The 17,509-nt window shown below is 46.6% G+C and overlaps 1 protein-coding gene across 1 annotated transcript in view; it reads left to right on the forward strand.

Annotated features, from left to right (window-relative positions):
• The window catches only part of MDGA1 (MAM domain containing glycosylphosphatidylinositol anchor 1), a 1,234,846-nt gene that overhangs the window by 681,619 nt on the left and 535,718 nt on the right, over positions 1–17,509 (forward strand). The window contains exons 9-10 of the mRNA XM_078647369.1: positions 7,212–7,481; positions 8,746–8,897. Coding sequence (XP_078503495.1) covers positions 7,212–7,481; positions 8,746–8,897 — 422 coding nt within the window. The remainder of the gene's footprint in view (positions 1–7,211; positions 7,482–8,745; positions 8,898–17,509) is intronic.

A 17,509-nucleotide genomic window follows, 5' to 3' on the forward strand; every position in this document is an offset into this window, starting at 1 on the left:
ATATAATGAGATGAGGGACAGTTGTTCATCTCCCACTGATATTACATCATGAGATGAGGAGACAGTTGTTCATCTCCCACGGATATTACATCATGAGATGAGGAGACAGTTGTTCACCTCCCACTGATATTACATCATGAGATGAGGAGGCAGTCGTTCATCTCCTACTGATATTACATCATGAGATGAGGAGACAGTTGTTCATCTCCCACTGATATTACATCATGAGATGAGGAGGCAGTCGTTCATCTCCTACTGATATTACATCATGAGATGAGGAGACAGTTGTTCATCTCCCACTGATATTACATCATGAGATGAGGAGACAGTTGTTCACCTCCCACTGTTATTATATCATGAGAGGAGGGCCAGGTGTTCACCTCCCACTGATATTAAATAATGAGATGAGGGACAGGTGTTCACCTCCCACTGACATCTATGATATTATCACATGGGGTGAGAGGAGGGGAAAGTGTTCACCTCCCACTGATGTCCCTGATATGGTCTGAGGAGAGGCAGGCGGGCTTTCACGTCACAGTGATATCCATAACATTATATGAGGAGGAGCATGACATGATATTGTAAGTATATGAGATGGGGAAAGGTACAGGTTCCCCTCTCATTGATAAGCATTGCATTCCATCCTTAGGCTAGGGTTAAGTGTTCACCTTGCGCTGATATATGGCATTATCACATGTCAGAATGAGTACTGGAGCTCGGTTGGGCTGGCCTCAGCTGGGCGAGGTGTGCCCAGCCGGCCAGGCCTGGGCTGGCAGCGAGAAGCCCAGTGTTGCACTTATTAGGTAAGGTGTCTGAAGCTTTCCACGTGCCTTGAGGAACAGGGGCACCTGTCACCCACCCCCAAAGATAATGAATGTGGAATCTAATGTTTCCACATATATTGTATGAAAAGGTGTAGATGTCATAGGTGGCTTTGAAGACCCATAACATAATCATTCACCACTCCAATTCTTCAGTGGCAGCCATGGTGCCCACTACAGGAGTAGTAGCCAGGAGCAGTGGGGCAGAGTATGGTGCAACCTCAGACGCTTTCACTACTGCTCAGTGAGCTGGAAGCCTTTCACCAAATTGAGATGTGAAAGCAGCCCAGTCCAGATGTGCCCTGCCAGGATGATTCAGTTGCCACAGTCTGTGGCTCTCCCCGCCAGGTACCCTGGCTCTGTCTGAAGATCTTTCAGTCCAGAAAGCCCAGTAGCCCTTTTGCCCAGCCCAGATCTGCCCCAGAGAGTATGATGTAGAGTAGAGCCAGTGACTCTCTCCATCAGGGCCCTTATACTCCATTAGGGCCCTGAAGCAACCAAGCCTCTCTGGGTTCTCCCTGTAGCCCTTCTGCCCACCCATATCTGCCCCAAAGAGTATGATGTAGCGCAGAGACAGTGGCTCTCTCCATCAGGGCCATTATACTCCATCCTGAAGCAGCCGAGCCTCTCGGGGTTTCCCTGCACCCCTCCGCCCAGCCCGGATCTGCCCCGAGAGGATGAAGCTGCTATCAGCTCCGCGATTCCCCTTGTCTGGAGCCCTGTCTCTGTCTGTGCTGCTGTTAATGGCGCAGTAAGTGCTTGTATGCAACGCACATCGCCGCGCTTTTCCGCTGCTTGGAAGATGGATGGATTAATCCTCGGCCGACATTAAGGATCTGGGGATGATGGAGTGGACAGAGCGGCTTTTTGTCCCTCGCTCTCTTCGCAGGTGTGAGTGATTAGAGCTTGGCTGCTGCCGCATCTTTGTGAATGAGCCGATCTGCCGCCTTCTGTGCCTGCTAGGAGCAGGCTGCTGGGAGGTTGGCATTCACACAGGCATGCCACTGACAAATTATGGAGACCAGCGCTCGGGCAGCGAGGTGAAGGCGGGAACAAGGCAGGTGCAAGGAGGTGAAAGATAAAAGGGTGCAGATGAGACCTGCAGTCAAGAAGGCCTCGAGCCACTTACAAAAGGTCTGGGCTGGACGGTGTCGCGTGTGTCACCCGTGGACCCAGCCTCACGCGGCAGGCGGCACTATCATTTTAGGTCTTGCTACTTCTAGGCCTGGGCGAAAGGTAAATGAGGCCGGCGCTATGCATATAATAATGCTTGTTTCGCAAAATTGCGCCGCTTTGTGTATATATACTCCGTTTGCGGTAAAAATGGACTGTGAATTGTGCAATTTATGCTATTTTGAGGTAAAAATGTACAGACAATGCACAGGAACAATAGAATGCAAATACCTGCTGTTCGGGGGAGATATTGTTTAGATACATCCTTGCGCCAAAAGTTGCTGTGAAGATTCATTTCAGGATAAAATATAGCACAAAATTACGGATTCGCATTTTCATTGCATTTCGCCACACCCCAGGCAGCTACGCCATTAACAATGCAGGATCACAGAAAACACAGCCACAAAATCAAAACGTAAAAGGTAATGCGTTGCTCGCCCATCTTCGGCGAATGTGAGATCCCTGTGACTGTGCTTTCCTCTTTTTGTCATCCTTTGCCTCTGCTTGAATCTGTTTCCATTGATTTTACTTTCTCCCCTGCTTTTCAGTCATCCACCTGTTTTCACTTCTCTTGTCGACGCCCTTTGTTATCTTATACTGATTTTATGTAGCGGTTTATACAGTATTTCAGTTGGCGCCTTGGTGATGCTTGGCAATGAGAGCCTTATAGTGTGTTAGACCCACTTTAGATGGCTCTTGCTTGTGCTTAGGTCTGGTTACCCTCAGTAGGTGATTTTGTATCCATTGTTCATTGGTGTTTTTTCTTGAGATTGTTTTATTCCTGTTAGTCTGGTGTCTGTGGGCACTCATGTTTGGCTTTGGTTCTTCCTCTCGTACGCCATGTTCTTCGTGTCCCCCAAGGTGCTATCGTCTGGATGAGGACTAGTAAGGTGGATTTGATTTTACTTCCAGCCGATAAAAGGATGCTGTTGGTATTGTTTGTGGAGTGTGAGGAGCATGTCAGTATCTTTAGATTTCTTCATGGTGCTGGATGACTTCTCGTAGTTGTCAGTCCTGTCTGCTGGTTATTCCAGCCTACAGAAAGAGCTTTCAGTCTTGCTACTGTTGGATGATTATGGTGTGGCAGAATGTGGATAATGAATGTGGGAGAGGGATACTCCTGTCTACTTAATAAACACAATTTGTATTAGGCCAAATATGCAGTTCAATGTGAATCTCTGTTTAATGACTGGTACCCAAGTCACAAGCAGTAAGCAGTCCCAGATACACTTAAAGTGAAGAATACAACAAAGCATATTCTCAAACCAATTGCTGAAAGTAAAAAAAAAGGCACTGTGAGCCAGATGTAGGTAGGCTTTTACCGGTCGGTAACGGCCGATTTCGGCCGTTACCGACCGGTAAATGGATTTTGAGATGTAGGGGGCAGAATCGGTAAATTTACCGATCGGTAAATTTACCGATTCTGTAAAATACCGAATCGGTATTTTTACTGATTCGGTAAATTTGATATGTAGGTGGGACTCTTCTGAGTCCCACAAGCCTTACCGAATCGGTATTTCACCATCAAATTCTATTTGATGGTAAAATACCGATTCCGGTGTGCATGCACATGTGTGCATGCACACCTGTGCCATATGACAGGCACTGCCACATGGCACCCGAACGTGTTTTGGGGGTGCTAGAGGGTGTCAAAGTGACACCCCCTGCACCCTTGTGAAATTCGGTATTTACCGATTCGGTAAATACCGAATCGGTAATGCCCATTCATTCCTATGGGCTTCAAAGCCCATAGGAATGAATGGGCATTACCGGTCGGTATTTACCGAATCGGTAAATACCGATTTTTACCGATTCGGTAAAAAAACATCTGGATTTCCCTACATGTCCCCCCTTCATATTTACCGACTCTTAAATACCGAATCGGTAAAATTCGGTATTTAAGAGTCGGTAAATATTACTTACCTACATCTAGCCCAAAGACACAAAAATTGCTCAAATCTGAGAAGGTGAACTGGAGGTATGGCTATAAGGCAATGTGATCAATAAATGACCATAGGAACAATGGAGCTGTAACAATCACTGACACTCTATGTTCATTACACAAAAATGGCCACTAGAGGCCACTCATGAGCCCGAAATTAAAACAAGGAAAACTTCCCACCAAATTGTTTTGCCTAACAGAGTCCGAACGGCCAGTGGAAGAGTAGATACGCTTCATACTGGTAGTTACCAATGCTTTCAAGCTTCCCAGTGTTCTTTTTGGGAACTCCTGTCACTGCTCAAAAGCCTTTCTGCCCACGCTTCCGGCTACAATCAAGAAGGCCAATATTTTTTGATGCTGCGAAAGTTCCTCCTGGTTCTTCCTCCAGGCCTCAGGGAGGCTTTTAACCACAAGTTCTTTGTTCTGCCTAGTGCGTTCCTTTAGCAGGAACAAGGCACCGAAGGGACCCATGGTGAGCACGTGCGACCCGTGCGTTTCAGGAGTCCTGGAACTCCCTCTCAGGCACACCTCCTACTAAAAAGATGGACACCTCCCTCCCCCACCTCTCCCAGGGCTTGGACTAGTTTGCCATCCTGCTGTGGGTGCTACTGACTGTCTTTGTGGGCTCTTGCAATCAATATTTTCACTTCCTGAGCCCCCATTTTAGATTTCTGCTTTATAGGAAAGTTTGATGTGGAAGTCCTATGTGTGACATATGTTGCTGTCTCCTTCCAGGTGACTCTTCTGCAATAAGTGGTCACTGTTTACAGCACTTCAGCTTTCCCCATCCCAGTTGTATTGTCCTCCAGGAAAACAGTTGTTCACATTTTGTTTTGATTGCTAATTACAGTCACTGGAGTTGAACTGTTAGGCAAAGTTGCAGTGAACCCTGAGGCTGCACAAATTTCACTTTTCAAATTCATTTCCTCTACATTTAAAAAAAAATCTTCTTTAACTATTGAATTAGGTTTTTGATAAACATTGAAAAATAACTTTTAAAGACATTTCTAGTATTTTCCAAGCTGAGCTATGAAAAGAGATTTGTAATCATAATCAAGCCTGTTTGGAAAATGTACATTGACTGACCCAGTTGCAAACTGCTTTTGGTCACTGTTCACTGTGGGGCTATGCTTTTCTTCAATGTTTAGCATGCTCTAGTTTTATGCATTAATCACGCAGCCCCATGGACTTTCAAAGCACTCTTAGGGGTGGCATTCATTGTATAAATATATATTTCTCTAATCGCAGAGCACTTTCCCTTGGGAGGTGTTACTCCAGTGGTTTTAAAACCCAGATAAGCTACAGCGCTACGGTGTTTCCTGGAGCCATACCTTAGACTCATACATCTTGGTTGTGTAAATACACGTTGCAGCCACAGTTGACATTGGATTTCCACACCACTTCCCTGTGCCAACATACAGAGGTCTGGAAAGTTAAAATTGGTGATTGTGTGAAAACAATGTAAACATACACTTTAAGAGACAAAGCACATGCACTATGAACTGTATTAAATTCTTATAGAGCACAAACAGAAACAAGCAAAAATATATATAAATAACATGGATGCTGTTCTGATGCTATTCATGCATCAACTCCTGGATTCACCCCTAACATCTGGTCTCCCTGAGCATCTTTTCTCCACACCGCTCTGCAGAGGTGCAGACAACTGATGTAATGGACCTTCTTGTGTTCCTAACTGTTGCAAACTTCCAAGGCCTTTTCACTAGAGTTCTGTTGCTGAGTCTAGCCTTATTCACTTCTGTAAAATTGTATTGGTGAAAATGTTAGACGTCACTTGAACATCTCTGGACGAAGGTAGCAAGGAAGACAGAGGATGCTTCCTTAAAAACGGGATGGTGCTTATGAACTTAGATGATGAGATTTTACTTTCTGATTTGTCAATAGAGATGCTACTTGTGATCGTGCCATTATGTTTTAGTTGTTTCTTTAATTCGTTATGCAAGACATGGCTTGGCAGTTCGGGCTGGACTGTTCCCATGAGGCACAGGGTCAGACTGATTTGCATATGGCCATGTCTGAACTGGGGTGGCTGAGTGAGCTAAAGAATGGTGATGGATTAAACCCAGATCAGTTGACTGGGGGTGAGTGTTTGATTTGCTCAAACGCTCCGCCCATCATCCCCTTTTGTATCGCTTTGTACGCCCTAAGTGTGGCAGGGTATGCTCAGACGTGAGTCCCTTGCTCACTTGGCCACTGGATTCAAGATAGCCTGGCTGATGAGGATTATGAATCCGAAACCGGTCCCAGGATGCTTGTTTCCGGTCCAGGGAAGACATGGCTTGGCAGTTCGGGCTGGACTGTTCCCATGAGGCACAGGGTCAGACTGATTTGCATATAGCCATGTCTGAACTGGGGTGGCTGAGTGAGCTAAAGAATGGTGATCGATTAAACCCAGATCAGTTAACTGGGGGTGAGTGTTTGATTTGCTCAAACGCTCCGTCCATCATCCCCTTTTGTATCGTTGTGTATAAAAAACCCTTGTTTTGAGGAATGAGCCAGATTTCTGAGAGATTGAGACATTCCTTGCTACTAGGGTTGATGCCTATTTTCTTTCAGATTTTTGAGTCTAATTAGGGACTTTGAAATAATTCTGATTTTGACCACTCTGTGTGAATCTACATTTGAGCCTTCATGTCATTTATTCTGTAATGCATGATTTTGAGATTTTTGTAATAAAACCTTTTACCTTTTCCTTGATCTAGGACTCAGTTATAGGGTGGTCCTAATTTCTTGTTTATGCTAATTTTCTAAATTGATATCAGGGAAGGGTCTATTTGTTCAATATCAACAAGGGGCAGAACTGTCTGAGGTACATTTTAGATGATCTGAAATTTGTGGGTGTTTCACTTATTGAGGTACAGTCCAGAATATTGAGGTACTGTTTCTGTCCACAGTATCTCGCCAATTAAGTAGCCTCATGCCACCTGGCGGTGTTGAGCGGCGTTTTTTGAGGAATGCCTTCCTTTATTTGCGTAAGGAGGACTCTTTTTTCGTAGGCATGGCCTAGTTTCGCCCGTGTCTCTGGATAGGCGACGCAGCCCCCTTGCTTTGACACGAGCAAACTAGACTGCTCATTTGTTCCCCCTCCCAGTTCTAGAGTTCACTGCTTGGACCTTGTAGAAGCTGTAGCTTACCTAAGACAGGTTGAGCCAATCAGGATAAGCAAGTCATGAAGAGATTCCATGTTGGATGAGAAATTACTGAGAAACTCAACCTGATCATCTCCTTGTTTTTTCCCGTTTGATTATTTGCAGTCCCCCCGGTACTGGAGCCCACCTTTCAGGACATCCGGCAGGGCCTGGGCCGCAGTGTGACGATGAGGTGCACCATGTTGAAAGGGAGTCCCATGAAGGTGGCCACAGCCGTCTGGAGGTTCAAGGGAAACTTGATGACTACCTCGCCAGTGGAGCAGCAGGACTACTCCGAGATCAAGATCGACAGCTTGAGCCGCGAGACCAGCGGCAAGTACGAGTGCACCATATCCAACGACGTGGGCTCCTCGGACTGCGTCTTCCAGGTCTCCGGTAAGTCACGGTCACCTATTGAACATCTACTCTCTGTCCACATTATGTCCCCACCACCCCCACCCCCGTCCAACTGCCTCAACCATCAGCTTTATTTAGTGTGTCATTGTCCGGCCATCACTGACCATCTCTGGACATTCACCAAGTGCTTAATGCCCTGGAGAAGGCTGCCCAGGGGCTCTTTGAGGGTCAAACAGCAGGGCATTTTTGGAGAGTCAGACAAGCCACAAACAAGCATTGGCAAAGGCAACAGTTCTGGCTCCAATATACTAATGTATGCAAACACAGGCATGCCCAAACCCCACCCTGTAAAGCTAACTACAGTTGGTCAGTTATATACCATTAACATTTGCATATTGCACACTATATACCATACCACACGTGCACACATATACCATTAACATACGTGCATACTTTATGCACACTTCTCCTAGGAATAGCTGAGTACAGGTTGCCAGAGCCCCGCTGCTGCACAAACTGCACTTTGTCAAATGCATTGCTTATTCTGGGAATATCGGCCAAGGGGTGAAATTTGGGAAGCAAAATTATGCCAAATAAACTCCCTCCCTTACAAGTACCGAGGTAATTTCTGTTTTTGGTAGAGGCCAGGTGTATGTGCACTAATCATGATTGAGGTTTTGGGGTATCTCCCATGGAGGGCAAACACTCATGCCGTATATACCACTTAGGGTAATTACAACACTCCTGTATCCACCAGGTAAAGTCTGGCGAAAAGGTCTGTAAAAAGATTGGAAAAAAAGATAACACATTTATTAATCATGCAATAAATACCAACCCTGCATGTTACACCTGACTCTGAGCCGCATAACTCACTATAGGGGGTATTTGCCTCACCCACTAAATGCATTCCCTGGGAAGTTTTTTATTTGATAAATTTCGATAACTTCATAAGATTGGTATAGTGTTAAATAAAAAAAGCTGACGAAACATCCAACAAAAAATTATTTGTTGAAAAAACTACAAAGAATACTTTTTTGTCTTAGAATTCTCCCACAAAAGTCATGTTTTTCATAGAAAAGTCTCTCACCATCGACCCATCTTTTTACTGGAAATGTTTCTTGCAGGCACTGTTCACCCTTTGAGTTTGTCTATATCTTTTGCTAGTGAAATTATAATTTGAACACTCTGTCATTGGCCAGCTCTGCACAATACCCTATTAGAATGCACCAAACCCAAGGTGTGCCACAGGCAAGCAGGTAGGTTCACCTGGCAGTCTCAAGCCTCCGTTGTCTTCCTTCCACAGCTAAAGCCTACAGCCCGGAGTTTTACTTCGATACGCCCAATCCCATCAAAACTGTGAAGCAGTCGAAGAACTACTCCTACGTGCTGCAGTGGACCCAGAGGGAGCCGGACGCGGTGGACGCCTTGACCATGTACAAGCTGGAGATCCGGCAGGTAAGAGGTGGACAAGAGGGTGCCCCTGCTGACCATGCTGGGTGATGCTAAGGGCCCCTTGGGCAGGGACCAGAAGACCTCAGGTGCTCCCAGAGGGCCCTGAGGAAGGGGTCTCGAGTGCTGGTCCACCACACCAAAGCCATGCCACCCAAACACATCAGATCAAAGTAAATCAAATTGATAAAACAAAAATCACTTACGTAGGTAGTGAATGTTCTGAAACTGGGGCGTAGGTCTTGTCCTCTTTGGATAACGTTGGACACCTTCGCCGCAGCAGTATTTGGGATTGAGCCGGGAGTACTTTCTAGCATTGGTATTCGGTTTTTGGATTCTTCGTGTGCACAAAGCTGCATAGCCATTCACATGACACCACTTATACAGTAGCAAGGGATGCATGCATTATCGCTTTTAAAAGAACAATTTTTAGAAGTGCATTCTCTGTTATTTTCTTATCGCTTTTAAAAGAACAATTTTTAGAAGTGTATTTCCTGTTACTCTCTGATCGCTTTTAAAAGAATAAGTTTTAGAAGTGTATTTTCTGTATTGTGATACCGACGCCTCTGTTGGGCCTCACCTCACTCCCTTGTTCCCGCCCCACCGCAGCCGTCAGGCGCTGCCGGGGACCTTAGCAGAAATCACCTTCAGGTGAGGAGCAGGCGAGCGTCACAGTGCTCGGCCCCTCCCACCTTTACGGCTACTAATGAACCTCCCCCCCAGGAAGCGCAGCGGACGAGCGCAGCGGGCGCGTCGACGGCGCGTCCGCGACCGGTCGGGGCCAGGGGCAGACCGTGCTGCCCGTCCCAGCGCCTACCCGAGGTCGGTCCTTCTGAGTTACAGAAACAAAGGACAGGGCTTGTTACCAAGGGACACTCTTGGTCGTCTCTGCTCCAATGGCATCCTATCTCAGGGCTGTCACCTAACCACCTCGGCGCTACAACACACACAGAGAGACCCACTCCCGCCACCGCTCGCCATCTTGTACCTAAACACTCGTTCCCTGGTAAAACACCAGCTGGACATCTTTCTCCTATTAGACACAGAGAAACCGGATATCCTACTGCTCACGGAGACATGGTTAACCCCCAACTCTGCCCCCGATATAATCGCGGCACTCCCACCCAACTATTACATCATCCACGCTGACCGCATCAGTGGGAAGGGGGGAGGAGTCGCAGTTATCTTTCGCTCCAACGTGACCGTCACCTCCCTTGCGGGCCTTTCGCTGGAGGGCTCAGACAACCTTGTGCTGAAAATCACCACCCCTGATTCGACTATCGCGTGTGTTCTACTGTACAGACCCCCGACCTCAATGCCTATGTTTCCTATGAACCTGGCCGACCAACTTGCTAACCTAGCACTCGAACACCCCAAAATCTTTCTGATAGGAGACCTAAATTACTGGTACAAAGATCCCCTAGAAGGCCCCCACTCAGCCGAACTGTCGGACCTTCTTTCTAACCTAAATCTCACCCAACTAGTCCCCTCCGCCACCCACTGCAAGGGCCACATCCTGGACCAGCTCTGGTCGAACACCACCTGCACAACTGCCCCATCCATACTTCCATGCACCTGGTCTGACCACGCCCTTCTCCAATTTAATCTATGCATTTTTCCTACGACTACTGCCGTACCAGCTGGAGGAGGGTCAGCCAGGAATTGGAACTCAATTAACAAACCAGCTTTTCTAGAGTCACTAGCTAACACCATCCCACCTACTCAAGTTGAGATCAACGCCTCTGTTTCCTCGCTTACCAGCTGGCTTAACACGGCCAGGGATTCTTATGCCCCTCTTAAAAAAATCAAACTCGTAAGAAGTGCAGACGCCAACCGGTGGTTCTCCACTGACTTAAAAGCAAGGAAACTGGCCTTACGGCAATTAGAGCGTCAGTGGCGTCGGAAGTACGACCCTGACTCAAAAAAGATCTTTAACAAAGCTAGGAAAGAATATATGACAGCCATCCTGGCGGCGAAAGCGTCCTACTTTTCCTCTAAAATTCTGGAATCCACAAATAAGTCCAAGGACATTTTCTCCATCCTCAACGAACTCACAAATCTAGACATAGTTCGACCCAAGATCATCCCCACCCAGTCTTTATGTGACTCGCTCAACGTTTACTTTATTGACAAAATACTGGACATCAAAGCCAGTATTCCTCAACCAGTGTGCCCCCTTACATCCGGTATGTCAATCAAGCCGAATCATCACACCCTGAGCAGGTTTCCACCCATCACCCAAGACCAATTGCGGGATTTACTATCGAGAGTAAAATCCGGTGCCCCATCAGACAGTTGCCCGCCCTACATCCTAAAAGAGTGCTTCCTGACTCACCCAGCTCCTGCCCTAACACTCTTGAATAAATCCCTGACTCTTGGACTAGTCCCCACAGCTTTTAAAGAAGCTATAGTCATTCCGCTCCTAAAAAAACCAGGGGCAGACCCTACCTGCAAAGCCAACTTTCGACCAATCTCATTGCTGCCTTATCTGGCAAAAGTCCTTGAAGCACACGTGGCCAAATGTCTATCTAATTTCCTCGAGGAATCCTCCTGCTTCGACCCCCATCAGGCAGGCTTCAGGCCTGCTCACTCTACCGAAGCAGTTGTCACGACAGTCCTGGACACCCTGCGCGACTGTGCAGACAGACGCTCTCCACAAGCCCTGGTACTCCTGGACCTTTCGGCCGCTTTTGACACGGTCGACCACAACATCCTGGTCGACCGTGTCGAACAAGCCGGCGTCAGGGACCTTGCAGCCGGCTGGCTGAGATCATTCCTGACTGACCGTAATCAAACTCTGCGCCTCGGTGACTTAATGGGCACCAAACAGGCTATCACTTGTGGGGTGCCACAGGGTTCCTCCCTGTCCCCCCATCTATTTAACCTGTATATACTCCCGCTGATCCAAACCTTAAGAGACAATCAGGTGAGAGTCTTCAACTATGCAGACGACTTACAGCTGCTTTTCACCATCGACAACACCGAAGACTCCATTCGGCATTTTCAGTCCACTATGAGCTTCATTAAAACTTGGATGGATCAGAACCAGCTCAAATTAAATCCGGGCAAAACGGAGCTAGTCCTGACCGGCGAAAGCGGCAAATACTGGGGCCCGCACTACTGGCCCTCCGAACTGGGCCAAGCCCCTACACCCTCCTCGGCAGCTAAAACACTTGGAGTCACTGTGGACCGCGACTTATCTCTTAAAACTCAAGTTGGTCAAGTGGTCTCCAAGTGCTTCTTCCAATTGAAGAAAATCCGGAAGGTACGCCGCCTGCTCACACCCGAGGCAATCACCCAGGTGGTGATTTCTACTGTACTATCCCATCTGGACTACGCAAACGCCATCTACCTAGGCCTTCCCAACTACCTAGCTAAGCGACTCCAGATGGTACAGAACTATGCCGCAAGGTTGATTTTGAACCTACCTAGGCGCCAAGCAGCTACCCCTCTCCTTAGGAAACTACACTGGCTCCCTGTAGTCCAGCGCTGTGCCTTCAAGACTGGCTGCATAATTTTCAAATCTTTATACTGTAAAAGTCCATCATTCATTAACAAACTGATTTCCAAATACACCCCGTCCCGCAACCTACGCTCACTCCATCAGAACCTCCTGCAGTCGCCCTCTTTCAATCTAAAGCGTGCAGGAGGTCGTAGGTTTGCCACCCTCGCTTCCTGCTTGTGGAACTCTCTCCCGGTGGAGACCCGGAATTGTCAGGACCTCCTCTCTTTCCGGAAAGCCTTGAAGACCTGGCTATTCAGACAAGCATTCCCTTAATTCTCTGCCTCTATGTTCATGTTATTGCTGCTCACAGCGCCAAGCAACCAATCGGTGATAGTGCGCTCTAGAAATATTTTATAACATAACATATTTTATAACATAACATGGGCTGTGTACTGGTTCATCTAGATCTACACAAACCAGTGTGAGAGGCCTGTTTGCTTCTTTTCTTTGGCATTTATTTTTATTTATTTTATTTATCAAGTTTTATATAGCACGAAGATGACCCTTGCGGGTATCAGAGAGCTTTAAAATAATCAAGAAGACATGTTTAAAAATAACAACCTCATCCAGGAGGGAAAGGGTATAGGAGAATCCCCTAGAGTGAAAAAACAGGTTTCCAGGCGAACAACAACCCGTGGAACATAAGAACATAGTCTGTGAGGAATAAGCATGCGTGCAGGCTATGGGATAAACCATGTCCTGGGGTATAATTCATGTGTTCTACAGCATAAAAGTGCTCATCAGCATCCTGTTGACTTCTTCCTTGAATGAAGCAGTTGAGGGATTCATTCTGATTTCAGGGGGAAGGGCGTTCCAGATTCTCAGGCCATGCCTGAGGAGGCTCGGCTGTGATTGCACTTGAGTGCAGTGCGGGCGGTATTCTTTCTTTAACCCGTTGGGTGCTGGTGACGGAACCACTCCGTCACCAGCCTCGGACGGGCTGTGCTAATGACGGAGTGGTTCCGTCACGGCCCGGCCGCCACGCATGTGCGGCAGCGATTTCGTACCTGCGCTAAGCGTTCCATTGAGCGGGTGGGCCGTAACGGAACCACTCCGTCACAAGCACAGCGCGGCTGAGGCTCGTGACGGAGTGGTTCCGTTACGAGCATGGTGGCGCCGCGCAGTTCCCCCTCCCCCCTAGTGCTGCGGCAGAATTACAGCCGCAGCCAAGGAGTTAATGTAACAATGTTGTTATTTGTTCCGGTTCTTGTGTGATGACTTGTCTGTGGGTTTCCCTCATGTATAAAACACAAAATTAAATGTAAATGTCGGAGATGACTGTCACGCCAGGGAGGACCCCAGTGGCCAATCAGTAAAGAGCTGGTGTGGCTGCTGTCATAAGAATCCATATTCAATGGACATAATTAAAAACCTTTTTTCTGTGACTCAGTGCAGGATTAAGGAAAGCTTATCAGTAGAACCTGTCTCACATACTGATGAAAGGCCACATTTTAGGCATGTTGTTGTTATTTGGTGCTACCACGAGGTGGCGCACTACCACTACTGAATTACTCAGTTTTCTGGAAATGCCTGTCCTGGGTAAGTGTGTCTTCCTCACATGAGAAGTCACCCAGGAGTGAGACACAAGCGCTCTCAGGAAAGGTGCTGCAAATTGGCCCATAATGTTTAGTCACTTTTGAATGAGGCAATCCTTTAGAACATTACCACTAATAATTACATCTATTACAATGACATTACTTTATATTCATGTTATTTGTATTTCTGGGTATTGTGTAAGTCTTGGAGGCAGGAAAGTGAGTATAAGACAATATAAGCAGTGGGGTCTGGCTTTTGGCTGGAATACACCACTTTGTGGCGAGATTCAAGATGGCCGACACTGGCAATGACGTGAGCTGACATTCTCGCGGCTGGAAAGAGTCATGCTGAAGTCTGTCCCCCAGCATGCACACCATCTTCAGTTGTGAGGGGAGCGGTCATGCCGGAAGCAGCAGAAACATCAGTCTACCTTAGCATTCCTATCAGGGGTACGGGGCAGATGGGAAGCAAAGAAAGAAAGTGGAAAGGGTAGTACGAGACATAGGGAATGCGGATGGAGTGTTCTTTGCCGTAGCGCTACTATCTCATTGAATAGAGCATTAGTGCGTTGAGAGTGGTCAATCTCAGGTTCTTAGACTGTGAGAAAGGGGGAGTTGCAAAATTAAGGGTAGCAGGAGTGGGCACACAGGACCATGAAATGGAAGGAGGTAGAATTAAGAGGGCTTGTGGTTGTAGTGAGAATATAATAGGCCTGGTGGAATGACAAACGGTGGTGCAGTGTTCGAAAGTACCAGGGAGACCCCTGAGAGACAGGAGAATACCATCCCCCCTGCTTCCACGGCATCCACCCCCAGCCCTGCCTTAATAGAAATATGTGCCGAGGGGACACATGAAGCGATATCCCCCTTTCAATGCGTTACCTAAGAGCCATCCAGTGAATGGTGCCACAAAAAGTCTCAAAACCCACACAGACATCATCAAAAAAAGGAGGACGCTGGAACATTGTGTCGACAGCCAGCCTCTGCTTCATAGAAATATATTTTTGGGTGGACACATGAACAATATCCCCCCTACCCACCCACCCACCCACCCACAGAAGGCTTTATTACAGAGAGCATCCAGTGAATGGAGTCACAATATGTCTCAAAACCCAAGCAGACGTCATCAAGGGAAGACGCTGGAACGCTGTGTCTAAGGCAGCCTCGGCTTAATAGAAAGACATGTCTAGGGGACATAGGAAGCAGTTAAAATTCTCGAAGGGGCCATCAAGAGACTGATGTCAGAATATGTCTCAAAACCCAAGCAGACGTCATCAAACAAAGGAAGACACTGGAATGTCTATTGTTGGAGATTGTTAAAGATGGAGCACAGAGAAGTGTTTTTCTGGGGAAACAACCTTTACAAAGCAGTCATTACAACACACTACCTTTACAAAGCAGTCATTACAACACACTACCTTTACAAAGCAGTCATTACAACGCAACATCCTTTACACCGCATGCCCTTACAGCCATTACAATGCATGTCACTACAACGCATGCCATTACAACTCATGCCACTACAACACATGCCATTACAATGCATAATAAGGTAAATAATGGGAAATAGTAATTTGTGCCCAAACACTATCCAACACTTACCCTACTGTTACACTCACTGGAGTGGGAATTGTAATTTGTACCCCTACGCTATCCGACGCTTACCCTACTGTTGCACTCACTGGAGTGGGAATTGTAAGTTTTTACCCCTACGCTATCCAACACTTACCCTACTGTTGCACTCACTGGAGTGGGAATAATAATTTTTACCCCTACACTATCCAACACTTACCCTACTGTTGCACTCACTGGAGTGGGAATTGTAATGTTTACCCCTACGCTATCCGACGCTTACCCTACTGTTGCACTCTCTGGAGTGGGAATTGTACGTTTTTACCCCTACACTATCCAACACTTACCCTACTGTTGCACTCACTGGAGTGGGAATTGTAATGTTTACCCCTACGCTATCCGACGCTTACCCTACTGTTGCACTCACTGGAGTGGGAATTGTACGTTTTTACCCCTACGCTATCCAACACTTACCCTACTGTTGCACTCACTGGAGTGGGAATAGTAATTTTTACCCCTACGCTATCCAACGCTTACCCTACTGTTGCACTCACTGGAGTGGGAATAGTAATTTTTACCCCTACGCTATCCAACGCTTACCCTACTGTTGCACTCACTGGAGTGGGAATTGTACGTTTTTACCCCTACGCTATCCAACACTTACCCTACTGTTGCACTCACTGGAGTGGGAATAGTAATTTTTACCCCTACGCTATCCAACGCTTACCCTACTGTTGCACTCACTGGAGTGGGAATAGTAATTTTTACCCCTACGCTATCCAACGCTTACCCTACTGTTGCACTCACTGGAGTGGGAATTGTAAGTTTTTACCCCTACACTATCCAACACTTACTCTACTGTTGCACTCACTGGAGTGGGAATTGTAATTTTTACCACTACACTATCCAACACTTACACTACTGTTGTCCTAAAAGTATTATGCATTGTAATGGTATGCGATGTAATGGTATGCGTAGTAACGGAATGCGTTGTAAGTGTAGTTTCTAAAAATACGTTGTGATGGCATGTGTTGTAAAATCATGCCTTGTAATGGATTTTGCGATATAGGCCTGCATTGTAAAAGTTAGCATTGTAATGTGTCCCATTCGTTTTTCTGTACACTGGATGCCCCTTTAAGGTATGCCAGCTCTCGGCGGGCTGCAGAGACATACCCAGATGCCCAAGTCAAGAGGGATCTTCTTTGACATCAGTTGCCAGGGACTCTTCAACTAGGACAGTCATGGAAGATCCACCAGGTGGCGGCCCTCCTGCTCTGGTTAGGCTGCTGCAGCGTTCCTTCCTAGGGCAGGGCGCCCCCTGCGGAGTTCGGCTCATGTAGGGGATGGGAGATGGGTGCTTCGTTGGTTGTAGAAATGAGAGATGTATAATGTTCTAAATTCATATAATTCCCTAGTCTATATTTCCCCGTTTATCCCACGCGACTAGAGCGCAATCAGAAAATGACAACAGTCTGTCGCTAGAGACATCCGTACACTCCTGCCTCTGCTGTGTATCTTGGGTAAATGAAGAGAGTATGAAAGGGCTGTGGTTATTATATGAATATTTATGGTGTAATCAGCCCAGTAGACTTCATACAACTGGCCTTTTGAATAATCAGCATACGGTTCATCATGATATGGAGATATGAATTAGAGACAAAGCTGTTAATTATTTTAACCGTCTTTTTATTGATTTTAATAAAAAATAGAATCCCAGTAGAGCTTGCTTACGTGTTCCATGCACAGCTATTTACCACAAAGAAGCATTGCCGCCTTAGACAATTTACATCAGCCTAATGTACATCAGAACATTCATTGTTTGCCATCTGAGGGGACATTGCATAGAATACATTTCTTTTTATAAAATCTACATTTATTTTTAACCTTTTATATTTTTGCAATATATTGCACATTCCTCTCAAAGGTAGACCTTTGTTTGATCTCTGAGATGAATTGTTGCAAGGGTTGCTGTCTGTATTATCTGACGTCACCTTTTCTTGTTGGCA

Source organism: Lissotriton helveticus, chromosome 6 (assembly GCF_964261635.1).
Source record: "Lissotriton helveticus chromosome 6, aLisHel1.1, whole genome shotgun sequence".
In the NCBI taxonomy this organism is placed as follows: domain Eukaryota; kingdom Metazoa; phylum Chordata; class Amphibia; order Caudata; family Salamandridae; genus Lissotriton; species Lissotriton helveticus.